This window comes from Anser cygnoides, chromosome 1 (genome assembly GCF_040182565.1).
Source record: "Anser cygnoides isolate HZ-2024a breed goose chromosome 1, Taihu_goose_T2T_genome, whole genome shotgun sequence".
Taxonomy (NCBI): domain Eukaryota; kingdom Metazoa; phylum Chordata; class Aves; order Anseriformes; family Anatidae; genus Anser; species Anser cygnoides.
The window spans coordinates 45974175-46001711 of NC_089873.1; the positions used below are offsets into that span (position 1 = coordinate 45974175).

The 27537-nt window shown below is 44.1% G+C and overlaps 1 protein-coding gene across 1 annotated transcript in view; it reads right to left on the reverse strand.

The window, feature by feature from the left end:
* Positions 1–27537, reverse strand: part of UTP20 (UTP20 small subunit processome component) — a 64913-nt gene that overhangs the window by 1092 nt on the left and 36284 nt on the right. The window contains exons 30-61 of the mRNA XM_048061223.2: positions 26732–26958; positions 26002–26146; positions 25482–25569; positions 24040–24183; positions 23372–23422; positions 23130–23282; positions 22424–22579; positions 21887–22027; positions 20813–20950; positions 20210–20349; positions 19607–19686; positions 18465–18769; positions 17838–17977; positions 17216–17372; positions 16272–16370; positions 15547–15714; positions 14714–14880; positions 13672–13813; positions 13262–13378; positions 12279–12449; positions 11377–11505; positions 10756–10866; positions 9901–9980; positions 9092–9161; positions 7860–8042; positions 6808–6939; positions 5224–5356; positions 3950–4149; positions 3538–3609; positions 2890–3162; positions 2093–2219; positions 397–542 (exon numbers count right to left, since the gene is read on the reverse strand). Coding sequence (XP_047917180.2) covers positions 397–542; positions 2093–2219; positions 2890–3162; positions 3538–3609; positions 3950–4149; positions 5224–5356; positions 6808–6939; positions 7860–8042; positions 9092–9161; positions 9901–9980; positions 10756–10866; positions 11377–11505; positions 12279–12449; positions 13262–13378; positions 13672–13813; positions 14714–14880; positions 15547–15714; positions 16272–16370; positions 17216–17372; positions 17838–17977; positions 18465–18769; positions 19607–19686; positions 20210–20349; positions 20813–20950; positions 21887–22027; positions 22424–22579; positions 23130–23282; positions 23372–23422; positions 24040–24183; positions 25482–25569; positions 26002–26146; positions 26732–26958 — 4585 coding nt within the window. The remainder of the gene's footprint in view (positions 1–396; positions 543–2092; positions 2220–2889; positions 3163–3537; positions 3610–3949; positions 4150–5223; positions 5357–6807; positions 6940–7859; positions 8043–9091; positions 9162–9900; positions 9981–10755; positions 10867–11376; positions 11506–12278; positions 12450–13261; positions 13379–13671; positions 13814–14713; positions 14881–15546; positions 15715–16271; positions 16371–17215; positions 17373–17837; positions 17978–18464; positions 18770–19606; positions 19687–20209; positions 20350–20812; positions 20951–21886; positions 22028–22423; positions 22580–23129; positions 23283–23371; positions 23423–24039; positions 24184–25481; positions 25570–26001; positions 26147–26731; positions 26959–27537) is intronic.

Consider the following 27537-nt stretch of genomic DNA (forward strand, 5'->3'; position numbering starts at 1 on the left):
GGTAACCCAAAAAGCATGGCCTCGGTGTCAGTCAAAACCTGCCCACAAGTTTGATCTTAAATAGCATCATAGAATAGCCTGAATTGGAAGGGACCCACAAGAATCATCAAGTCCAACTCCTGGCCCCACACAGGACCACCCCAAAATCAGACCATGTGTCTGAGAGCATTGTCCAAATGCTTCTTGAACTCCAGCAGGCTCAGGGCTGTGACCACTTCCCCTGGGAGCCTGTTCCAGAGCCTGACCACCCCATCACTAGCTTCTCATTAATCTTCTGAAATGAAACTATCCCAATGCAGGATGAAATTATTTTTCACACCCACCTTCCTGGCCACATCTCAAGCCTTTAGAGAATCTCTATTCCTTTTTCCAGAAAAGAAAGTAGAATACACTTACCTGCAAAGCCCTTTGCTTTTTCCTCATTGCTCTTTTCTGATTGGCCTGCTTCTGCACTGAAGAAAAGGCAAGTGAAAAAGCCTCCAGTCCAACTAATTTCTTGAGCAGTTCTATAATTTCTTGGGAAAGGTTCTTCAGTGTCGGATCTAACAAAACAAAATAAATTTGCTTAATCTTTTCAGCATATGGAGCAAAAGCCAACAACCCGATCAGGAATTACCCCTTTTTTACTAAAAATGTTTGTACTGATTCATCTTGCCCAGTATTACGGCAGACACCAGAGCAAAGATGGTTGTGAAATGTGCTGGTTCTTCACCAGCTTTCCCAGAGGATGACAAATTGTGCTTCACACAGGTAAACCAAAAGCAATACTGAAAGCCCCCAATTCCTGTGCTGACCTAGCAAAAAGTTAATCTTTATCCACTTGTGACATTGTCAATCTCTACCTTACCTTTTCCACGTGTCTTACTAACTTAGCAGAGTTGTTCCTTACCTAGCACTGTTACTGCCCTCATCCGATTTTTTCCCCAGTTCCTTTTTGTCCTCAAATGTAAGCACTCAGTGCCACGCGACATATTTTCAAGGCATATATTACTCTATATGGTTTGTGTAACTGTTTTTGTTTTGTTGTCTGTTCTTATTCTGTCATTGGATTTGCTTCACTTAGAACACTTCCATGAACAACCTGCCAGGCTTGCTCTTCAGTCAAGAGCCCACCGAGTTAGCTGGGAAGTAAGTTTGACTTCCTCCAACCAGGCATCACTTCATATGGGTCACACAGTGTGTATCTGCTGCTAGTTCACGGCTCAGTTGACCTCATTAAGTGCTGAGGTCTTTCTGCAATCCTTGCTGTCATTTTCCCTGGTACGTACATTCAGGCTTTCTTAAGACTTTTAAACAGCCATGGATCTCCAGGGAGAAAAAAAGTGTTTCTGCTCAGGCAGTATCTACTGGGGCAGAGTGACCTGGACTCATTCGGGAGGAAGGCACAAGTTCAATAGGTGCACGCCTGCCTGCACACACAGCGTGCAGCATTCCTGTACCAGATGCCTCTCCTCCCCTAGCCTCAAAATTTGTTCTCTTTCAGTCACTGCAAACATGCGACACACACTGAGGTTCATTTTCAGGATGCTCTGTTTCTGGGGAAAACAAGGACTACCACCAAGCTAGCAATTCCAAGTTGTGCAAGCCCTTGCTCCACAGTAACGTGGCCATAAGAAAACCCCATGCTTTTGCATTAGAACAAACACACTTTTAGCCACAGATCTTTGAGCCCCTAATCCTCACAGCAGCCCTTGACGTGGCAATTCAAAAGAACAACACTTGGCAACAGCCTTGTTCTGGCTTCCCTAAGGCCTGCACTTCATTCCCCTCCTCAGCAAGGCGTCAGCCTTGCCACCACGAGTCCACCCTTTACCACTATACTTTTTCCACTAGGTCACATGCTCAAGCATTACCCACCTGCATGCAGGAACCTGCCTAACTTAATTCCAGTCTTTGTCAACATTTACATTTTTGTTCCAGCTGTCTTACATTCTCCTCCTTTCCTGATATTTTGGTTAAACTGTGAGTAGGTGAAATTCACTGTTTTTGGCATCTGTGCCTCAACAGAGGAAAAGAATGACCAGGGTGTTCACGGTGAGGCGCACATCTAACACCTTCCCCTCTGCTACTCCTTGTGAGGGATATCGCTTACCTTGCTCCGCATAGGTGCTGTTCAGCTCCCTGTACAGCGGGGTGAGAATTGTCGGAAGGTATGGCTTGATTCTGTCTTTTCCCAGATCCACTGAGATCGCTCCCAGGAACTTAAAGATGCAGCTCCTCTGAAAAAAGTGTATGGGACAGTGTAAGGCAGGTAAGAAGGACACTGCCTAACTGAACTGCTGCAAGAGCCGTGTGTGTCACCGTTCCATGTACAAGGTGCTTCAGGCACTCATCTGCGGGTATAAGGTCTTACTGCAGCCACGTACAGCCTCAGACAAGACACAATCCCATGGGACCTGCAGACGTGTGAGCTGCGACTTCACTTCTTAACACTGACACACAGGCTTGTTCTCACTGCCCTGTGTGAGGCAGCTGAAGACACGAAAGCTCAGCCTCCCCAACTGCACCACAGGGAACCACCACCCTGCTTCTGTCACTCTCACACCCCCTCCTTCTGACGAGTAACTCCACACCGCTGTTCCCCTCCACACGTAAGCCTGGCATTGCTGAGCTTTTAGAGGCAGCACTTGGCCCCTGCAGCTTGGTGCCTTTGGCTTTCCCACATCTCACCACCCCACGAGAGGGCTGGAAGCATCAGCAAAGGAGAAGCAGACTGGCACAAGCCTTTCCTGAGAAATAGTAATTTCTCCACCAGAACCTCGCAATCCTCACTTCAGCACCAGCTCCCAATGCCCTCTGCAACTTGTCCCCTGGAAGGAACGAGCCAGAGCAACACTGCTGTACAGGTGCTTTCCACATCAAAAGCAGCTCGTCTGACCCTGTTCTTACCTTTAAAGGGACTTTAGGGGAATATGCTGCTTCTCGTTTTGCCATGAGCGCGAGCTTCTTCATTAGCCATACCAATGTGGCTGGCTGGCCTTTCTCTTCCGTCTCCTCTTCTTCTCCCTCTCCTTGAGCAGAAACATCTTGCTCTCCCTCATCTTCAGAGGGCTCCTGCTCCTCCACTTCACAGCCGAGTCCTCCTGCAGCCTCTTCACCTTCCTCTGAGGCAGGTGCCAGCAAGTAAATAACTTTGGCGACAAACAGCAAATTCTTTACAACCTGGAGTACAGAAACAGCAGTCAGTCACTGTAGGTTCCTACAGTGCCAGCACCAGCAGTGAGCACAGCATGAAAGAGCCAGGGTTAGCGCTGGACAGCAGGGCCCCCAGTCCTGCGCTGCGTGGTGCCTCCCACGTCTGTCCCTGCCACCCCTCAGCCCCTCCAGCAGACTGACACCACCAGGGGGACGTTTCTGGGCCCCTCTGAGACACGCAGCTGCTCAGACACCCTCAGCACAGCAGCTAGGCACTGCGTATTCGCCCTGAGCCGTTTCCAGACAGCAGCACTGCTGTCCTGAGTAGGACGTTAACACTGCCTCAAGGGCCAGGGCCTGCCCTGTGCCCTCCTGGAGCCCCAAACTGGCTCCTGATCTTACCTGCTCCCCCAGAGACTGGTCCAAGAACTTAGAGTGCAGCTGATGGCAGAACGCAAACACGAGTTCCTTCATCTGGGGAGACAAAAAGGGGGAGGGAATCGTTCTGTGACAGAGCCAGTAGCAGGAAGCCCAAGCAGCATTTTGCAGTCACCAGAGGTGGTCACCAGGAGGCCAGTCAGTTGGCTCAGCACAAGTTCTGCCTGCGCCTTGCAATACAGAAGGGAACCTTCGTGCTGCTGAGAACTAGACCCAGGGAAGCTCCCTCCCAGCAGCAGACACCTACTCAAGTGCTTTAAGTGATTACGGCTAGGCAGCAGGCAGAAGCAACTGAGAGAACTGAACGTGCCAATCTACCAACCTAGCCAGGGAACGGGTGTGGGAATGGGGGGAGGAGCACTGCAGACATAATCACCTTACTGTCCAGTTCAGCAGTCAAGAAGAGCGTGGACGCAGACAGCTCTGCTGATGGCTTTTTCTTCTTCCCTGCCTGCCTTTCCTTCCACTTGTTGACAAGATCTTCTGGCTTGTGAGATGCAAACAACAAGCCAAAGATCTGAGTAGCTGTCAGCCAGACCCAGCTGTGAGGATGCCACAGGTGAGACTGGACATGGCCTAGGGGAAAGAAAACCTCTTTCAGCACAGGAGCAGGTCCAGCGAGAGCAGAAAAAGAACCACATCCCTCCAAGAGCTACCACAGCACACGCTACAATGAAATGGTGAAGGAAACAAGCCATGTCATCTGCTCAGAACATAATCGAATTGTTCTTGGGAACATTACCACAGCACTTCCACACCACTAAAGATGGGGCCATTGCTGGAAGCAATGACAACTACGCAGGACAGGTGGGCATGGCACAAAGACACTTGCTCCCTCCTGGCTGACCAGTCATGTTTCTGCAGCAGCTACAGTCCCCTCATGGGCTCAGTATCACAGCTCAGGACTTCCTGCTGTGTGACTCGGGTGGGCTGGCCCTGCATCAGATGGTCAGATCTAACCCCTGGAAGGAGGCTGCTGATGTTTCCGAGAGGAGAACGGAGCTGCCCTCTTGTCTTGCCTTTGTGCAAGCTGCACCTCAGTAAGCAACCCAGGATTTACAAGGGTTACCTCGTATCTCAGTAAAGGCACCTGGCAGGCTGAACTCTCTGAAGACATAATCCAGCCAGAAACACTCCTTCTGATATCAGGAATTGAAAACTAGACAACAAAATGATAATAAGCCAGCCTGACATTGTAAAATCTCACTCATATGGAAACTTCTTGAATCACTGACCTCCAGGCCTTAACGTCCTGGCAGGTACACAGTATTTACAGTGCCATTACCACGTCATCACTTGCTGGCTGGTATGTATGATCTCATCAAGGAAATCTCTTCCCAGAAGAGCTGAAAGTTTTCATTAAAGAAGCTGTAATTATGGTCAAAAATGCAATACTTTACAAGTACCTGCTCTTGGGATAACGGGGAATACTTCCCAGCAACTGAGACAAAAGGACATATGGTTTCCATCAACTATGCAACTTTTCTCTGTTAAAATCTGCTCTTTCTCTGCCCCGTAGCTGCCATGTATTAGCATTTTGCAGCATGCAAACCGTGTATGACAGAGTTCAGTTGCTTATATTGGGGTGTAAAGAAACGCATGGCACACCAACGATCTTCCTTGTAACCCATAATAATTCTTGATACTTACCCCAGATATTGCTGACAAGATCTCCATGCTTGGTTAACTGAATCAAGCTGCACTCTGAGATTAGCTTTGTTACCAGCACGAGAAAGCTGAACAGCAGCCTATCTGCAGCCTTCTCCTCCTCCTCTTCAGTTATCTAATAAAATCAACAAGACCAGAAATACGCTTACAAGGACTTGAAGATGGTGCTTATTTACCCTACTAGATAAATTTCAGATCAACTCCGCAAAGAAACAGAGGACTGACTTGTATCCAATTGCTGTAATAAACTGAAGGGAAGAAACTCCCTTGAAGTATTTCCTCTGGAGACTGAACCTCTGCAGGAGATTATTACAGTCATTCCTCTCTGTTTTATACAGGTATCACTAAGCAAACCCTTTGGTTTCCAAACGCAGGGAATTATGCATACGACATATTTCAGTTATGCCTATAGACGTATTTGCACACATTTGATTCTCATTCCTAGAGCTGAGCTGAGCTGAGCTTTGCCTCCGTCAGCCAGGAGGCCCCGCACTGCTAGGACAACGCTCTTTTACTTCGTTCCCTCCAGGTTCTGACCACGCTTGCCATCACTGGCTGGCATCATGCAACTCGCCAGCGCTTCACTCATCACGTCGCAGCACAGGGGGCGATTACAGAGAATTTCTCATCACTGCAGATATCCTCATCTCCTGCCAATGTGCGCACCCCCAGGCTCCTCTCTTGCTCAGCGTGGTGCCCAGGCACATCAGTTACATACATGGCAGCTCCCCAGGTGCAGTGACTGGGATCCCTCTGGGATTATCACATGCCATGCCAATCTGAGGCAGCCTTGTTCTGAGGTAATCATGTGCACATAAAGACATTCAGTAAAACAAAGCCATGGTCTGAAGTACAGGAAGGGAATTCCTTTGAAAGTTAAAGTGTAGATAACACTCAACAAAGCAGTCAGTCACAAGTGATGCACTGCTGACCTTCCGTGTTTACACAGATCTCTGCACCTATGAGACCTGTTTCCCAGTTAACCGGATGTTGTCAGCATGGCTCTTTTATGACTACCTAGATTCGAACCCATCCCAGTGCTATGTATGCATCCTGCCACTCTTTCTGATGGTGGTTTTTGTTTAAAGTGAAGTTAAAAACCACAAGTCCCTTCTCTCCCACCACTGCAGCGAAGACCGCACGAGCAGGGAAAGCTACCTGGACATACACCCTGCTACATGCTGTCAACCTACTGAGTCAAACAGGTTAAAAAACCAAAAGCTTATGACTCAAGGGTTGTCTCAAGAACCCCTTCCACCCACAGAGGTGGAAGCCTTGATAGAGGCTGGAGCAAGAAGTATGCCTGCAGGCTACATAGCATGGCTGCAGGCTCAGGCCAGGTGGCTTTGCAAAGTTCCTTTGCTCCTTGTGCTGTGACACGACATGAAGTTTGGGCTTACAGACAAAATATGGTTCTAGGTCAATGACATGCCCTTCAGGACAAACGTGTGTGCTTTGTATCTTTCCTCAGTCCCAATCAGAAGGTTCAATGGTTAAATCTCTCCTACACTTCTTCCCTCCTTACATTTTCCTTCCCCAATCCTCACACATTGTAAAAAGACTTACATCTTCAAATTGAACTGGGTTGATTTCTTTTTCAATCAAGGTGAGGACAGCTTCAAGGCGTCGTTCAAACATGACTCCCTCCACTTCCACAAACAAACCACATGCCTGGGCAGCCAACCTCCTGTGCAAGCTCTGCCAATAGAAAGAATAACACTTCTTGGTAATCAAATCTTGCAGCTCCTGTGAGCTGGTAACAGCTCCTATTTTTGCTTGTAGCAACAGCATCTGAAGAGAAGGTCATTTTCAGAGTACTATAGAAAAAGGCGATGCTGCCAGCTAAGGACACAAGCACCTGGCAGGACATGCTGTCCCTGGAAAAGCACCCTAAAACTAAATGCCAAAAGGCTGTTTCTAGCCCAGTTCCCAGCTGCAGAGCTCTGGGGACTACTTTGCATTCGTTGGTTCTTCACAATGCAATGGGCAGCTCACAGCTATAACCAAGAACTGAACATAATAGAGATGAAAAGGATGAAATATTAAAGAACACTCGCTCCGCTAGTGCAGAGAGACAGCACCCGAGTCCTGTTTGAGAATAGCTATGCAGCCAGGCACCCAGATCAAAATTGGAGGTCTGTAAGACTAGGTTTGCCGCTGTCCAGCTGCTAGGAACAGAATGAAACAAATCTGAGCTAAGAGAGCCTGAACAGTCAATTACTAGGATCAGAAGAGCTTTAAGGAATTTGCTCCAACCTTTAACCTGAGCAGAGGCTACAGCTGGTGAAATACCTGTCCCAAGTGGGGCTGTTGGAATGCAGCGCAATGCAGCTGTGAGCTCTGTACGCTGACCTACAGCAGTGGCTGTTCTCTACCTTTCTGTAGCTATCCAAATCCTTATTTCTCCCTTTCTCCTTGCTAGCAAGAAGTATGCTGTTGAGCACAGCTTTAAAGAACTTTTATTCCAAGATGATTCTTGCCCATGCTCCTTTCCTAAAACTCTTAAATTGGGCATAACTGAACCCACCAATCCACCACACCCGGCATTAGCAATCCCACTTGCCTTAATCTCACTCAGTCCCCAAATAGACCCAGCCGACGAATAGACCAAAGAATACCTTCTTGCTGTGAAACCACTCTGTGACCAGCGAAAACATCAGATCTTGTTTATTGTTGTTTATCTTAGTGAGCAGAGATTTACACGTCAGAGCCGCCATCTTTTTGCATTTGGCCGAGTCATCGTTTATCATCGTCATGCAGAGGGAGAGAAAAAACAGCCCGCAGTATTTGTGGAGGAGCTCCTAGAAAGAAACAACCGTCAGTCAGCTGTACGTCCCCAAGGAGCTTCTGGCACTTAAAGGGGAAAAGAGGGGTATTTGTTGCACAGCATATAGGACCAGTGCCGGCCCCCAGTGGAGTCCACGTTAAGGCAGGTGAACGGAAAGGAGAGGATGGTCCAGCTGTTGGAGCTCGCAGGGAGTGCACAGCAGCCCCATCCTTCCTCTGATGCCAACTTGCTAACGTGTCCCTGGGATGCAACTTGAGTGTCAAATACTAAGGGGCCTTTTCACAACTAACTCACATTGAAACGGGCATAAATTTCTAAGCACTGCAGCAAACAGGCCCAAAGGCCCTTCTCTTGCAGAGAGAGCAGTGCTTTGCTACCTTATAGTGTTGCTTGGAACAAGATACTAAATCTAATCGAGGGTGGAGAGGCACAGCTTACTGTGCAGAATTTCTCTTCCTTCCTCCGATATTGTTGCTTGATTGCACTTCTCTTAGTCTCCTATATGCTCAAACTCCAGCTGCAAAGCATCAAGGCAGCTTAGCATTTTGTGTATGTTATCCTGCATAGATGCACAGCTATTCTTCAAGCTTTCACTTTGATCCACCCTACTGAGAGGTCCTCCCTCTCCAGTCAGGCCAATGAAACTGATATTGTACATCACATACCACTTCAGTCAACAATATCCCTCATAAATGTTAAAAGAAAAAATCATGGTAAGAAAGCTCTAGAATTCGCTTTCTATTCATACCCCATTTCCTTAACTGGATGTGTTTTTTCCTGGTATAAATCACCATTAAGTTTATCCAAGCTCTTGCTGACAGAGCTTTATTTTACTTGCAGACTGAGCACATTAGATACAGAAGTACTGCAGACTTTCCAGCACGTCATTTTTCTTCTGGAGCAAAGCCAGCTTTTTTGGAGATAAGTGAACATCCTGCTCATGATAAAAGATAATATGAACTACTAAGAGCTCCCAAAATAAACTGCTCTGAAAATGCTGTTACTGCAGACAGCTGAAAAGAATCAAATGCTTGATGCTTGGTACCAAGAGGCGGTCATTACCTGTGGGAACACATCAAGGAGGTATGCAATCATCTCCAGCGCAGACTCCCTTCCAGTTTCATACTCATAACTGTGAGGAAACGGTTAACAGTTAGGGCTGGGTTAACACTCTATAAAGTCGCTAACAATTTACAAGAATGGCCAATGCTACTGACACACACTGGCAGGGATCTTTTTACAACAGCTCCTTAACCTGGTCTGATACTGAGGAGAAGAGAAGCAAGCAGGCTACTCAGCTCCATCTGCTAGAGACTGGGCACATGGAGGCAGGGAGGGCAAAAAGGGCTCCAGTGAACCTGGGTCAGCACAACAGCACTGTGCTATGGTGCTGGGGGGCACAGGAAACCACTGTCACCTTGAGCAAAGGAGGGGTTGTGCTTGGAAGGAGGTTTCAGGAACACTGCTCCAGCTGAACTGGTGCAGTAGGCCTCAACTGTGCCTGCAACTGCAGTTGAGACCATTGCCAAGGGACAGCAGTCAGATAAATGCACTTTCCCTTACTCTTTCTGGATTTTCTAGTTCACCTGGTTCACAAGCAGTGCAGCTGGTTAAACACTAAGTAAACAACAGCACCTTTGCTTGCATAGATAAACAGCAACAAAACCAGCTGTGAAACAGGGAAGAGATAATTGCTTTATTTCTCAAACATCCACCTCTGAAAAAGGGGAAGTGTTTTATAGGTAGGAAAATCAAGACTCCATCCACACCCACTCCTCCTCATGAACAGCACACAAGAAGGCTACTGAAGTCATATATAAAGCAACAGGGTTCTGTACTGAGAGAAAGAGATGTGGGGAATATAAACTCACTCCAGCTGCGCGAGCATGAAATCCAAATTGGGTTTCAGCTTGTCACCAAGGGGGTAGTCCAGAATATATTTCAAGTAAATCTTGAAAACAAAACAAAACAACAGAAAGGGGTTACCAAGAAACACTTGGAAAAGCACGTAAGGAGGTTACAAGGAAAATCCAGTTATGGAGCAGTACGTTTACGAGAATAAACCCTTCTGCACGTGCCAGTTCTTATTCCACAAGGGATCAGCTGCTCTCAAGCTCCAATCCTGGAACAGGTTCTACAGGCGTTTGACAACTGCCAGATCAGACTTCAGAGTATTACTGTGACTTGCCCAGGAGGCATCTGCTGATAGAAATTCAGCATCCTTCAAAATCCATCTAATAACTATGGAAAAGCTCTACTTGGCTGTGCACAGCTCCTGCTTTTCAATGTTTGAAATGAAGCAACCAATTCCATCTTTTGGTTGCTCTCAGCTTAGAAAGAAGGAAGTAGTGGTGGGAAGGAACTGTGGTTTGTAGCAAACTTTCTTCTGCTAGGACACAGTAAAGGCATGATTCTTGGTTACGTGGGCCTAAAAGCCTTCGAAGGAGGAACTGTGTCACTGCTGTTGAGCAGCTCACTGAAGGTATGCCCATGGCAAGCAGTTTCACTACAGGCAAGCAGTCTGCAGTTCTGCTACGGATCAGTCACAAGCAGTAAAACCAGCCAGATAACAAGGGGACAAGGATTAGGAAGATGGAGAAACAGGGCTGGGGATTCAGTCGAGCTAAAGCCCATCTATGTGAGAGCTGCAATGGCCACATTAAACCCTCTAGCCTGTTAAGACTGCTGTAAGTAAAGTAACAGGAGAGACTTCTCTTTCTACCCACCTGCCTGCACTGGACTCGCACCGGCTCACTCTGGCCCGTGATGGCCAGCTGGGCAACCTTCTGCATCACATCGTCGATTTCAGGGACAATCAGCTTCCTGGATAAAATAGCCTGAAAATGTGACAGCACAGTTGGAGTCATGTAATTTTGTTTGCACGGCGTGACATACAGCATTATAACCTGGGACTACACTGGTATCAGGCGATACAACAACACTGACTTTTGCACATCTTCAAACGTAGCCAGAGGGACTTTTAAAAAAAATAAAAAATAAAAACACACACACAAAAGGTAAAAAAGGTGGCTTGCAAATCCATATCTGCTTCTTTTGGAGGACACAGAATATCTGGTCTAATGGTTATGGACGTGAATTCTTTAGCAAAAACATTCTGCCACCCAAATGCATGCTCATACACACCACGTATATAAAAAAGCCTCCCAAACAACTTTAAACAGTCACTACAACTCAAACAGGAAACATTTTTTCTTCCTCTATAACAGAGAACTTCAATGGCATTCTGTGGCCTGTTCCTAACAAGATCTTATAAACTTCCATCAAAAGCTAAAATCCCTACCATTCCAGTGGCTCACAAAACCCGTACACTTGCTCCACAGAAATACCTTGAGAAGGCCAAAGGCTGTGGCTTGGCGTGATGAATCATAGATGTCCTCTTCAGCAAAGCCCAGCAACACTTGGAGCTGTTTGCTTGTTATATGGCTCTTTGCATTCTTCACAAGTATTGTTACAGACTGCAAAATCAAATTGCATATTGTCAGTACACACACAGTGCCATAAAATATACGCCCACCTCAAAATCTGACTCTATTTATAAGACTTGGGTTTGAAAGGACAAACTGGTGCTCTGAAACATGCAGCCAACACTGTTCTCATCATTTTGATTTCAGCTGGCAATTTTGAGACAAAAAATGAATACAAGGAAATACACATATTCAGTCCTTGAAATGAGTGGGGATGCTCACAGACATGAGCCATGACACAGGAACGCAGACAGGAAGAGAAGAAATCATATTGGCACTAGGACTCAGCATGAATTACTCAGTTTCCCCTATGATAATGAAGCTGTAATTAATTCAGGAATGCATTTAGAAGACATCTCAAGGAAGACAGTGCACAGAGTAACAGTAGTTATCACTACTATTAATTGCTCTCTTCCCTTGTCTCACTTCAGGTATGAGGGTTCAGTCCAATGAATCATGTTAAAAGCAAGCTACTCAGGCACAAAACTGGTATCTCTCAGAAGACAGGGTGGTAATGTGACACTCTTAAAGGGAATAAAGAAGGCAAATATGCTTCTATAAAACACTGGAGCACAGCTCCAGAGGGGTAACTTTCTATAACTCTGGACTTGGGAAAGAATCAGAGCAAGAATACATTTCCCACTTCCTTGGAGTCTCCAGACGAACTTTCCAGGACCAGTTGAAGGAAGGATCTGCAGTGGAAAAAGTCTCATTCTACAGAGTTAATCCTAAAGTAGAAGTGAGCAGACCTGGCTCTGACTTACTTTGAAACAGTTCACAACCAAGTGGAAATTTTGGCCTTTGGCTACTCCTGTCTTGGCAAATTCTTTCAGCAAGAGGAAAAGCTGCTTGATTAGTGATTCCAGATTCGTATTGACAGAAGGTAAAGGGAACTTTAAAATCCATACTAAGGACTGCAGAGCACCAGTTATCACCTGTAAGAAAGAGTCAAAGGTCAGCATGTGGGTACAATGGCACTGAAAGAACACTTCTCTCTGCTTACACATGTTGTCACTTCTCTCTTTGCTTACAAACAATCTGCAACTGTGGTAAAAGGGAATTAGCTATCTTTCAAAACATTCATATGCAAAAACAAAGGGGTTTTCAGTTCTAAGAATGCTATCTGCCACTCCCTAATTCTCTAACTGATTTTACTAGGTAAAGGCATTAACACAGTGCTGATTCACAGCAGATGGCAGGAAGTCTTCTGAAGCAGAGGTACCTTCAAGGCACAGAAGTTGCTCTGGCAAAATCCCAGGTCACCTGAAAGCCCTGCTCCGGGTATCTCATGGTGTCTGATGCATGTCTTCCATTCCCAGGAAACATGGGCTTTAATATTTTCCCTCCTAATGCTTACTCAAACCCTAGGAGGCCATCTGTGGTGTTGGGAATAAAGATTTTAAGAGTTGGATCAAAGGAAACCATGGCTGTGACAATACTGTTCTGTGCAGCCACAGGACCTCATGAAGCTCCTCACAGATGGTCTGCAAAGTACTTGTATGAACATGCTCTAGGAGAACTTGCCCACACTTCAGCTAGCAGCACTAGGGGCAAAGCATTCAGTCCTCCATCAGTCACAATCCCTCCTCCCCGTTGGGATATCGTCCTTGACTTGTTTAACTGTACACCTGTGAAATCAGGTTTGAAAATGGGATGCCCTTCTCTGCTCTTGCAGATCAACTGCAACATGACGTTTGGGGGCAGGACCCTTCTTAGCAGAAGAGACAGACTCCGGCCAGAACTGTACCTTGACATCCATGGATTTCAGGCAGTTTATGAGCAGCTGAACAAAGGGGTCTAACATTTCCAAAACATGCTCGTCCGAAGAATTTATTTTGGACCTCTTCAGGCTCATGTGTAGCAGCTGGCACAGAAAACACAGGACATTCATCTCAGACAGGGACTCAAATAACTCAAGTAAAGTCCCACATTGCTTTGGGTTATAGTAGAATTTAGGCCATATCCCATTAAAATATCTGCAACAGGCTAAGCACTTTTTATAGCTCTCTAAGAGGCATCAGTGGAGTTACCATACGCAAAACAAAATTAAGACAAGTGGCTGCGTTTTTATACAACGTATCGAATACCTTCTTTTGGATACTCTTAACAAAAATTTGAATCTCAAAGCTTTCTCTTTGTATTTGAGGAAATCCTTACCCTAAGTCCTGAATCAACCAAGATAAGCATGTTTGTCCTTCTGCTGATGGGTGCTTTCTGCCCTCCTCTCGTAGGAGTGGGTGGGAGCAGCAGGCAGCTTTCTGGTTGCAGCCGAGGATCTGGAGGAGGGACAACTTTTGTTCTGAAAAACAGCGTACAGCAAAGGTGAAAATTCAGATTTCCACCCTCTCCACAACAAGCTTGCTGTTGGGAGCAGAAAGAGCTGGACTGTGCTCAGCTGCTACCCACAGAGCAAGTAAAAGCAGATCTGTGAACACAGTGAACTGAACTGAATTTGAGAGCAACGTGACAGACGGGACACTCAGACTTGAGAGCAACGTCACTATTACAGAGATAACAGATGCACATTGATTTGTGTAACTTCTCCAGTTTTTTCTGCTCAGCCAACAAGGCAGAACCTTGGTAATTCCTTCAAGCAAATATGTTCACTGCATGATTTACCAATGATTTACTGAATTTTCTGATAGCTTTTAAAAACTGCTACGGGAAGTCTGCAAACAACTGTCAGATCCTAGTGCAAGCCAGCCTACGTTAACACAGGGGAAAGGCAAGATGCCCAAACCTGTTTTGAGCAGTGACACCACCAAATGGAGAGGAAATCTGATGGTTCTACTGCCTGAAGCGATAAAGTGACAGGCCAGAGTTTCTCTTGTTCCTGACACCATGAAAATGTCCGAGGCCTCAATCACCTTTTATATGCTAGTTTGTAGCTCCGTCCTGACACCATCACCTGTACCTACATCCAAACATTTACATCCTCTTGCCAGGTGGTAAAAGAACCTTACGCAAGACCATGAGCACTTGCAAGAACAGACTTCCATTAGTTCAGGAAGTGATAACTTCCATTTCTAAGCTCTCTCCCTGCCCTCTGGCTGCCCATATAATTAGCTTACATCAAAAACAAAGGGCACATGAAAAGAAGGAAACCCTCACACATTTGATTTGTCGGATTTGAGAGCTGTCATTTCTGCAAGCAAACCTCCAAGCCATTAACAGAGTAGCTGGGTAGACTGGAACTTACTTTGCCTTTTCAGTAAGTAGAGGCAAGTTTTCACTGATGAGACCATGACTGAGGAGGAGGAGATATTCTGCATTCATGTCTGAGTTGAAGATCAGCCCTGCCATGATGTGACGCAGTGTCTCATGCACCTTCCGGACTATCTTCAGGCTTGTAGTGCTCTCCAGAATCTACAAAGGCAGCAACATGAGAGTCAGGAGGGGCAGTGGTCTGCCACCTGTATTCAGAAATAATAGGAAAAGCCAGAGCAACTCCCCTACCACCTGCTGCCTAAAGCCCCAAGCTCTCCTATCGCATCAGCTCTGCCCCAGCATCCCTCCTTTTTTCTTTCCAGCCACTTCTTAGACTCCAGACAGTTCACCTGTCACCCCCGAGACACACCAGAGCTCATGACCAAACAGGGCTCCATTTCTGCATGGGTTTGCACCCCACTCAAAAAATTGCATCTCTGTAAAGGCAATTATTCCACACAGAGTCTTAACGCATTTTGGTGACATTTCCTTCATGTGCAAGGGATCCAGTCACAGAGTAACCTTGCAAGTCTTTGAAGCCTCAGAGTAAACAGCATTAACAAAAGTTGGCAGAAGAAGACAGGGAGCACACACAGTGGGATGTTTCCCCTTCTAGTGGGGGAAAGCTTCCCACAATACCACTGATGCCCTAGACATCATTTTATGAGCTGGGTGCATACTGCCTTTCACAAGAAAAACGGGGAGCCATAGTGAGATTATGTAGGTAATGTCACAGTAGTCACTTGGAGGCTTTAGAGTTTCTTCTAGACCATACAGAACTGAGAGTACTCAAAGGAAAGCAAGACTCTGGCTGCCTTTTCTTACCTCTTTCAGTGGCAGAATCAATTTTGTCACCTGGCCCTTTCCTATGTACTTTCCAAGAATTTCATAGGAATCATAACTCTTGTTCTTGCGTGCTTCCATGACCTTGGAGACAATTCCCTTCACTTCCTTCTCTTCAGCTACATCCCCAAACAGCTCCTGGTTGAAAATCTTCAGAAAGCAGCCAAGAGAAATCAATGAGAGGAGCAGAAAAACAGAGCCAGATTTTCCCAGTAACAGCACAACCATGCTATTTTTCTCCAACTTCAGAAAGCCCCGTTCTCCAGGTTGCCCATGAATCATGCCCATCTTTCCTCTGTCAATACAAGAGGCACCAGGCTGAGCACACCAGATGGGGAAGCTGTTTTCACACCCTTCTGTGGCACTGTGATACAAGAACTGGGATTCCAGTCAGACCAAGACATGCAAATAAACCCTTTTCTGGGTGGCCAGCTGAGATCCATGGACTGCACTGACTAGATATGTTTACTATTGCTCAGCCACCTAAACCACTGGGAAACACAGTTAAGTGTCTTAATCTTGAACCAACCTCCCTCCCAAGATGCAGGGCTCAGGAAACAGTCCCAGAGTCTCTTCCCTTTGCTGTACAAGCACAATCAGCCCTGTTTGCCACCAAGTCTGAGGCAATCTACACACAACCTTCTCCTGCCTCCTTCTCCCCCATGCATTTCATGATGATGTTTCCTTCAGTCTTGAATAGCTTTTACCTCAATCAGGATATCTAGGCAGGGGTCCAAATCGCCAGCACTCAGCCTGGTAGTAAGGCCCTTCAGTAACAGGTTCACAGTGAAAGTCAGCACGTGGAGCTAGAGATAAAGAGAACAGATCATGTTTCCAATCCCCTGCATGGACTTCTTAACTTATATTCTTCTTATATTCTTACTGGATAGGCAGACTCCCATAGCAAAGACATCACAACTCACACACTACAACTGATCTCTTGCTATAGGAAAAAAATACTGGGAGGATAGGAATCCTCATATAGGCAGCAGGAAAAGGACCCCTGTTCCTCCACACGCTGGCAGAGGGCAGGAATCTCCTCTTTCTCCAGTGCTCTTACTGCTATTTTTAGGCTGTGATAATCAGTGCTTTCACTGTTACAGTAGCTAGAAGCTCCCACTGTGTTAATTCATATCAGAAATTATTCTTACCACAAACCACCATGGAAAGAAGAAAGGTGAATTAATAGTTAGGGCCTCGGCTCTGGATCTAGGAAGCAAGACTTCAATTAGCATCAGTGTATGCTGCCTGTATAGTCCCTGTGGCAACTCACCTCAAACGTTGCTTGGCCCTAATGAAAAGATTCCCAATAATTTTATTGGCACAAGAAATTTATTCTTCACCTCAGTATCTCAACTCTTCACTAGGAAAATGGAGATCCTCTTTTCTTCCCTGCATAGACTAACAGTTCTTTGGGTACAGACCCTCAGTTAACGTGTGTTTGCATACTGCTTGGAATAACAAAGACTGATGCAGGCACTAGAAGTAGTATTTAGTAGTATAATACCAAGCTATTCTCCCGGTGCAAAACAATTTCAGTAACAATTTCCCTTTGGTTTCTCCTTGTAACACATGAAAAAACCAACCAAACAACAACAACAACATACCAACAAACCTACAAAGAGCAAAAGACGAAGAATTTCAGCATTACCTGGTACCCATGGACAAGAGTAGACTGCATCTCTTTTAAAATGTACATAAAGTACTGCACTCCTAACACTTCCATGATTTTAGTGAGGGTGTTACGGGCAACATCCCGGATCTCCTGAAATCTGTTCCTCAGAAACGAGCAGACCTTCAGCAGGATGCTGGAAACACAGATGGACAGTTTAGTTTGCTCCCAAACACAGAACTAATTACATTGCTAGGCAAGGAGGGTGCTTTCAGGGATGTTTTTACAAGCACAGACATGCTTCAAGCCAACCCCACAGGCTTCGTAGTCACATACCCATCGTCCTTCAAGAGACTTTCGAGACTGTCTTTTCCTTCTGTATGCGACTCTTTCACTAGCTCTGCTACCCCTACCTCCACACTCTGCTTCATAGCTCTGTGTTTATTTAAGGATTTACCAAGTCTCTTTCAAACTTAGCTTTACAGTAATCAAATGCAGAGGGGAATGTAACTAGGAAAATGTGCTTCCAAAAAAAAGTATTTAATGCCTGTCAGGAGGCCCCTCCTGGATTTAGCCATGTGCATAACGACAGCTTAAGAAAGGTACCTGCACTCAATCCCAGCGAAATGAATGGTATTCAAGGAGATCCTCTGGGACCTACCTTGGCAGGTTGGCTTCCATCACTTCTTGGGGAAGACACTGCATCACCCTGACCATTGCAAAAGCTAAAGGAACACGAACTACCTCATCATCGTTCACAACGTTGGATTTCACAAGCTTGTGTTCCTCATCTCTTTTAACCTTTTTAAGACAAAGCAAGAGACAATGCACTTTTAATATAAAAAAGTGTAATGAACAGACATTTAAACAGTCCAGCTTTAAAAAGTCCTGCTTTTTCTCAGCAAACCCTGAGAAGAGGCTGATATGGTAAGGTGCTGTCCACTGCTAACTACAGGAAAAAAACAGACAGCTAAAGGACAGGCAAGACGAATCCCTGCATTTTCAATACAGAAGCTAAGTTGGGTGCTAGCAAATAGCCAAGAACTGTTCAAGAGGCTGCACTAAATGAGCTGTTTCACGCCCACACTGACCAGAGGGTTGGTCAGCAATCTTGATGACAAATAGGATGAAGCCTTTTTCATTCTTTCAGGCAGTCTCTCTCCAGTTGTCTTTTTTTTTTTTTTTTTTTTAATGTGTTGCATTTTAACAGGGCTCTTTCCAGTACCACTTCAACCCTCACAGTAGCAGCTCAGGCCTGCGAACTGCCTTTCCAATGTCAGCTCCTTACCTTTGCAACAATACACCTGTGCAATTTAGGCAAGATGTTGACTACAACTGTATCTTGAATATGTTTGATCAAACACTCCAGCTCTTCTTTATTTCGGGGTAAGAAAGAAACGGGTTTGGCCACTTGCTCAGTGTCTTCAGCTGTCTCAGCTGCCTGTTCAGGCTGGACCAGCGCAGGTTCTTTTGGCTCCTCAGGGATATTCTCCCCTTTGTTTTCCTCAACCCTCTCCTCTTCCTCTTCACTCTGTTCCAGCTCCATGGCTTCTTCACCCTCCACCACTGGCTCAATATCCATGTCAGCAGCTTCTGTCAAGTAATTGTCAAAAATCACAGGTAAATACAGGAGGCCACAAAAATCAAGCCCTCAAAGCAGACTGCTGTGATGGCTTTGACCTGAACAGAGCTCTACCTACCATCAGTAACAGCAAACAATCAGTAAACATTGAGTTGTTTTACTGGGTAGAGAAGCTCTGGCATGCTGGTTTCTGATACTCACCCCTCAGGGCTAGGCTTAAAGCAAAGAGTAGGTTGTTCTTTGGCTGAACTCCAGTAACAGTTTAACAAAGGTCAATGCCCTTGAACCTTAGGGAAGTATCATTCCCTTACCTTTGGTCATTTCACAAGGGAAGAGGTATTGACAAGCACAGCTGTGCGATATCCTCCTCCTTGCTCAGAATATGCCAAAGGCCACAGGACAGATAACCACAATGGTGGACAAGTCAAAGATGTAATTTCTTCCCATGAAACCACAGGGTAAGCAGGGCCACAAAGCATGTTGCTCAAGCTGCAAATAACAATTAGAGTGGCCAAGAGCAAGGACAAAAATGTTGCAGCAACCATATGGGTATGTGCAGACCGTGGAGAACCTCCTAGATTAGCACAAACCCAGTCTGGGCTGGTTTGGCTTATGGAGGCCTAGGATAGAGAGGTGATGAGGAGGTGATTCCCCTCACCTCTCCTCACTGTGTCAGCACATAGGAGGTCAGTCTGCACTGCTCCTGAGAAGCGAAGTTAAAACTAGTTTTCCAACATGCACATTTAAAAAAGCTGGGAGCAGCTGACCTCAAAAGTAAAAAAATGCCAATTAGCTGCATTTCAAGCAATTAAAGGGAGTGTTTCTATAACCAGCAGCAGAAAGCTCACCGTGGTTCTCAATGGTCACAAGCTGTTTTTCAAGCGTTTCATGGTCAAAGTGAAAGGCTTCCAGAACTGTCTCTAACAAGCTGCAGAAGAAACACACACAGAGAGATTAGCTCTCCCCACAAGGAGAGGCTGCATAGAATTACACAACAGAAAGTCTTAAAAACACATTTAAAAAAATTTCAGACTCAGTGACAGTGAGGCTTGAAGAGGTTTATCCTGAAATAACTAATTGGGAAATAGAAACTGGTTGCTTTTCAGCTAGATGCATTCTGTGGCCTAGCTCACTGTGAAACCTCACAGACAGTGGTGCTGGAGCAATGGAGGTATCCCAGGAGCAGGTACAACCAAGCAGGAGCAGAAACTGCTAATGCTCACATGCACACAGTGGGACACAGCATGAGAAAGCAACAACCTGTTAATCCTTTACAGCTCAGTCACACTCAATTGCAAAGCTGTGTCCACTTTCATTTGCATAAGCACACCCCAAGGTGGGCAATCTGTTATGTCTGTGAAGAGGTTAAATTTCATGTGATGTTCCTTAAGATGCTGAATTTTGCTTTAGTCTTTGTAGGAACCTAGAGCAGCATTGTTCACAGTACCCACCTGACTCCCAACTTCGGATTGATCTGCCCCGTTTGCAGGACATGGATGAAATGCTTTAAGTGGTACAAGTACGCTGACCATGACAGATGTCGACAGACAGCTCCAACAACTTCAACAGAGGCTGTTACCATATTTTCATGCTGCCCAAAAAGCAGAAATAGAGTTGCTGTTAGCATTCACGCATTCTAAAGTATATTCAACTCAAAGCAACAAGAGCCAGAAGAAGTAACTTCTGTCTAGTGGGGATGGTAGATACTCAGCTCTTTTAGGTCACCTCCCAGGTTAAAAATAAAAAAAAAAAAATAAATCACAGCTCACAAAGCAGATTTCCAGGTATTTATTACTGCCTCAGTTACTAGGTACAGCCTATGCTCCCTACCACACATATTCTGCTGTCAGACAGTGACTAATCAAACAATTGAACATGATGAGAACAGTTTGGAGACAGAGGGGAAAAAATAAACTGATTACAAAAATGCAAACTAATATAACCCCAAGTCAAACACACACACACAAAACCCCCACACAAAAAACTCCAACCCACTAACAGTACACTACAAGAAAAGTGAAAATATTAACATCAAATCAAATTTAAAAGCCTACCTTAAGCATTTTTTCACTAAAAATGGCAGTAGTAGCATAAGGCATGATGTAGTTCTGCAGGGATTTGGAAGACAGCACAAGTTTTTTTTCAGTCAGCTGCTTAGCCAGTTTCCTCAGTGCTCGTGCCCTCCTGTGGATCTGAGCCAAACACAAAAGACAGTGAATGAGGTGGCCCTTGAGTCACAGCTAGCACAAGGAAGCACATACATGAAGGTGGCTCAATTTGAAGTAATGACAAACACAGTACGGTCATTTCCAAGGACAGGACATGGCCTTTTCATTCATGTTTGGGTCTTCACTAGCTTTTTGCTTCAATAAATATTCCAACTCTGTGAGATATTTCACTGTGAATTCACAGGCATAAGAATGATGTATTTTCAGGTATCAGACAAGAGAGGCAACTGATACAAGATGAGAAGGCCTGACAAGTTACAAGAAGAGAATTTAGATTCAGCATATAACTACAAATTCACCAAATGCTCTGATTTCTGGAAGCAGAAGAAATGCTGTATTTTCATTCTACAACAAGAAAAAACAGGTACCCAAACTTTATGTAGCATTTATATTTCAAAGACCTGGGAATAGAGGAGTGCTGCAGAGCCTCCATACAGACAATAGCATGGAACAAGCTAGGAAAAAAAAGAAAAAAAACACACAAAAAACCCCTGCTCTCTGCTATGTCATCTTCAGGATCCTCAGAACACTACTGTTGTCTGTGTGTTGGATCACACATGGGTTGTAAGGTGGAGATGCCTACTCAATGAGATGAACAATCACTTAAAATGAAAGCACTTTTTAAAGCTAAAGTAGGAAGACAAAAACAGAGCAGCTAAATTAAGAAAACAAAATATTTATAGATAGAAATACTAAGGAATTGTGACTTTGATTCACAATCACCCATGTGACCTCAATGACCACAACCCTTTTTATTTTTTAATGACATCTAATGATATATGGGTTCAGTTCTTTAGAGACACAGCAAAGGTGATTTGGAAAACATTACTCCACAGTAAAATGCTTTTACTTTGGTAAGGAGAGAGAGGCATTATGGAATGAATGTGTGTTGCCTTTTACCTGCATATGTTTCATATTCTCAAAGAAGTCCATGTCAGGATCATGGCGGTTGGTTAGCTGGACCAAGTCCCGGAATTCAGGATTTGCTGGGAATGTTTGAATGAGGCAGGAAAGCAATGACGTGTAGTCCTGCTGGACGTTCTGCAAATAGCAAGCAGTGAAGGTTCAGCACTCCTTGGCAAGGCAGCTACACACTCCTCAGATCAGCTATACGATCACTTACAAAGCGTTTCAGGCCAACAGATCCTATTCTTTGGTATCAGCAAATACACCTGTATTTTGGACTGCACATAAATTAAAGTCTCCCCTCCAAAGAATGAGCTATATCTGAGAAAAGCTAAACAACAGCAAAGAAACACACAACAGCAGAGTTCTACAAGATTTTTGTAAGATTTCAAATGAAGGGTAATTTTGATTACAGTGGGCACCTGCATTTCTTTGTGTCTGTTGCTAGGATAAAGACTCATCTATAAAAAGTCTCAGATGCCCTGGTGTCCTGAAGACAGCTGGAGCTGTGATCAGGTAACGGTGCCTTACCTCAGTCTTACTCTTCAGCCCCCTTCTCACAGACTCCAGGAGAGTGTGCTGGATCAGCTCCTTGTAGTCGTCTTCCGTATGGTTGATTTCTGCCAGGCGGTGGATAAAACTGGTCAAGCAAAGGCTTGCGTTGTCACTAAGAGCCATATCCCCTAGCTGAGTGGATGAAGAAATAGTACAGCATGAGTCTGGAGATGACACCTTTTTCTCCTCGAAAGACTGGACTGAACTGTACCACTGTACACAGCATAACAAAGCCTGCAGTGATTCAACAATTCTACCAACTCAAAAACCTTCCTGTACAAGTTCTACTTCTGAACTAATGCCCTCTTTTCCAAACAGGAAAAATCCTTTTAGACTCATCAGCAAGCCCACACAACCAGAACACATGGCAACAAAAACAAAAGCAGCTTGTCATGACTGTAATATGCCTTATGTACAGCACAAATTGATCAGACAATTCCAGGCCACCTGTTGATAGACAGGTGCACTGCATTTAGTTTAGCCTTCTTGCTGCAGTGTATTTGCCCTTTAGGACAAACGGGAAAAGGCAAGTGGAAGAAACTTAAAGACAGGTGTTTGTGAGAAGACACATGCTCTCTGAACGTTTTGCAGTGTCAAATAAACAGTCGATGGAGTGAATTTGGAAGTTAGATTCATTATGGAAACGCGATGCACAAAGAGGAAGAAGGAACATTTAGCCAACCTGGATAGTATAGAAGCAGTTGTGCATAACGGGGATCAGGAAGTTGATATCCACTGCTTGCATTTCTTTGATGTGGGCTGTGATTGACTGGAATGCTGACAGACGTACATCAAAGTTGATATCATCAAGATGCCGTTGATCAAAGGCATTTAGCTAAGAGAGAAACAAGTCATTCATGAAAAAGGCTAGAAACGCTACAACACAATGTTGAGGAAAACAGTGAGCAAAAAACCTGGACATACCTTAACAACATCAGTAATGTATTTCAATTCACTGTCCAAATCAGATAAAGTCTAAAAAGGAACATAAAAGAAAACAGTTTAACTGTTATAGTTTTTAGAAACTTGGAGGACTCGAGACTTTACTTTTTTTTTTAATCTCAAGTGGTTGAAGTGACAGTATCAGTCCTGTTACAAGCTTAATGAGAGCCATTTTGCCATCACTGTCTTTATTCTGTAAGTAGGAAATATGTGTGTCTTAGTTTCCTAAGTTTCTAAATATCTACATTGAGGGTTTGCTGGATTTTCCTACTGAAAAAAAAAGTTATATAAGTCACTTCAAAGAAGTATAAAACAGCCTGACTGCTAAAAATATGTGAGAGAAGAATAAAAATTAAAATCAGCTTCAGGCTGCTGAAAGCCAGTGTGCTTTATTTGGCTTCTCTTATACAACAGAACCCTGGAAATGCTCACATCAACAAGGCTACAAGCCAAAAGTTTTACAAGTCTTCTCACAGTTTGTTAGTGTGTACCATATGCATCTCTTTTAGTTCACTTCCACTTAACAGATGATAGAGACTAAAAAGGTTTTTAAGCTCATGTACAATAAGGATAAATCCTGGTATTTATTCTGTTCTTGCTCTGTTAAAACAAGGAAAAAATGCACAGAAAGACATATAAAAATGCAATACCTGAAATACCAAGCACAACTTCTGTCGAGACAGTTTGTTCTGAATGACAGAAAAAAGCTTTGCCAGAGGTTTGAGAAAGCTTGCAGGGTTTGAGCAATGTCTCAGCAAGTTCTGCACTGTTTCCAGAATGTCAATCTCTGCATCCTGAAAGAGACGGATAGCTGTCAATAACTACCAAAACCTCATGAGATTACTTGGGATATTTCCTTGGGAAGTATTTCAAGACAGAGAGTGAACCTCTTTGCTGTATTTTAGTCAGATCACAGATACTGAATGAGAGCAAAAAATTAGGAGAACATATTCAATGCAATCATCACATCAAGCACAGTAAGAGAGGAGTGCTATCGCAATGAAAACTTCCTTTTTGTCTTTCCTCAGATGACTCAAAGATCAGAAAAACTAACAGAGCCTTAAAAAGCAGTCTTTCTTTAATCTGTTAAATGAACATTAACAGTACCATCTACTCGTATGATCTCCCTAAATGGTAATTATATATGGTTCCCTAATGATTCACAAATTTATAAGATTGTCTGTGAACAACTAAATGACCACTTGCAAAGCAGAAACTACAGCCTAGCAGTTCTTTCCACAACCCCAAAACCTCTCGTTGAGTATCTGCGCTATCATTTAATGAAAAACAAGACCCAAACCTTGATCCAAGGATCCAGGCAAATCAGGCTGAAAAAATCAATACATTCATTCCTATTTGATGGGACTGTATGTTTGAAAACAAGGTTGGGCAGAGAGGAAAACAGGACCCCAGGCTACAGAGTCTACCACTATCCTCAGTGCTTGATTTAATTAACAGTTTGCAAAAGCTTAAACCATGAAGAGCTCTGCATGCCCGAAGAATTTAGGATTTTATAGAAGTTTCAGTTTTGAGATACACTTCTGTACTCATAGGTGGGCTCCTTAACAGTCGAAGGAGATTGGAATGGAAAGAGGAGATATGACAACAGATTAATAGTGCTGTACAGTGTTTGCCTTTTATCCTGCAACAGACCAACGAAGCACTGTCCATTACACAGCATGCACTACATTCACATATACTCATATTCTGTCCATATGCTGTGCCTTAGAATTTGGGGTGCATGAAGTACAAGTTAAAGAGCGATTACTTCAAAAATTGCAAGGAATTAGGTGAATTGACTACAGCAGCAAAGGAAGTAAACATTGTATAAACACTTCTGCAAACCTTCCCCAGAAAAAGGGGAAACAATCAGCCTGGGCATAGGCATTCCTGCCAAGCATCCAGTGACCTGAACACTTCAACACACAATGACAGGGTGCTGAGTGGACTACGAACACATGAAGACTTGATTTCAGGCTAATCATGAGAAATTGCAGGTAACCAATACGCCTTAACCACACCTTAAACAAATCTACTTTAGTAAAGCAAAAATGCATTTTCAATGTTGAGGGGGGAAATCATTTATACTTACTTGTTCCATGTTACTCTGGTGAAGGAAAGGGAGGAGGAGGCTCACAAGCACTGAATTCTGACTCTTCTCTTGTATAAATTTGCTGATCCTGCATGATAAGACAATGTAATTTACTGTTTTCTATCAGTCCAGTCACCAGTATAAAAAACTCAGTCAGCACTGCTGTTGTTATCATGGGGTTTTGTCAGCCCATCCATCTGCATCCAGGCTAACAGTCTTCTCTACAAAAATCATGATATCAGCCCTAGTATTCAGACTGCAGTCTCTTCTGTACCTTTTCCTATACCAAGAGGTACTGGTTTTGAGTACCAGCAACAGAAACAGCTAGAATCGATTTCTGAAAACTGTTCCATTCGGTCATCAGCAACTTCCAAGGTCAATGACAGATGCAGGTATTTTCAAATGCTGTAAATCTAAAGTTTCAGACAATGTTTCTAATTTGCAGCCTATTATAAAAAGCCTCCTTCTTCTTCCTTCTTTCCAACCCTTCAAGTGTTTTGAGCTCTAAAACATCACTTACTTGGAAAGTATATTCAGCTCTTTGCTGACTTGAGCTCTGTACTTCTTCTTTTTCACTTTCTCCACATTTAACATCGTTTTGCTGAAGTACTGAAGTATGGCAGGAACATGAGGCAGAACCAAACGGCAACCTAGGCTAAGGGTCTCTGTAAAGGATACAACAGTTAGCAGCACTCACCTTTGTGTTGCAAGCAACAAAACAAGCTCTGTGCAACAGAAAGGATATTCAGCCCTATGCAAACAACTGAGGAACTACAAACAAAGGAGGTTTCACCAGTGGAAGAAAAATCAGTGGGAATTATGAATGTCCAGGGCCGCTAGGAACATGCACTGATACTTGCTGAGAACAAGTTTGTGTCTGAGCTAGGACCAAATAAGAGAAAATAAAAGCTCTCCTCATAGGTTTCAGTTACAGCCCTAGAAGGTGCAGGCTTACCAAAAAAGTACCAAGGAGGTTCCTCAAAGATACTAACTGCCTCCTAAAACGGCTGTGGTCCTTACAGATGCAGTTTTCTCCATGCTCAGGACCCTGATGCTCAAATGTGAATCTCACCTGACATGAGACAAGTAGAACTTTACGTTTCTTGAGCATGTCAAAACGAATTTGTACAGTGATTTTTCCACGCTCTCCTTCCCTGTATTCTCACTCAGGGCAAAGACAACCTCATCATGATCTAACACCTCCTTCCAAAGCATCCAACAGGCCTCTTACAACTCTCATACGTGCATACCTTCCGTCACTTCTCCAGTGCCCATGACAACACAGTCAGTCACATTCAAACTGGAAACCTGCTCCGTGGGTTCAAAATTGGGGCTGTTGAGAAGGCTATCAGCTATGTCCATCACAAGATTGGATGTTGCCTCAGACAGATTCTTGGCTGACAGCACAGCAAACACATTTGACAGTATGTCACACTCTGGACGTTCTGGATGCTGCTTGGCCAGCAACGGGAAATATCTGAGAGGAAGATTATAAAAACGTTTTGCTGAAAATTAAAGTATCAAGCTTTATAGTTATTTTGTACAAAGAGTCAAAGTCATATAAAACAGATAATGACTGTCTTTTACTTCAAACAGGGAAAAACCATAAACATCACAGAAACAGTGTCATGAATAGAAAGAATGCAGCTTGAGGTCATCAAGTCCCTTCTTGTGCTTCAAGATAGCATCAACTAAACTTAGCCCTTTCTCCAGAGATGTTTGTCCAAGTCTCCTGTTAGAGTCTGCTCCTATCCCAATAATCCAATACATTTTTATTTTTTTAACATAAGTTTGTGTGCAAGTTCTTTATCATTACAAATGACAGGTCTTAAAACACATGCTGGATACTTCAGAAAAGGAAAAGCAGGAAGGCAGTGGAAAATGTAAAAATCACTCAAGACAGCAGAGACAGAATTTCTCAGTGTCTACTTCAAAAAAAGCTCTCTTACAATTTTTAGTCTCAGAATCTGCCACAGATTCTGTGCTGAACTTGCCTACATTCTTTCATAAAACAGAAGGAAACGGGATGAAAAAACACAAATGAAATCATCTTGCA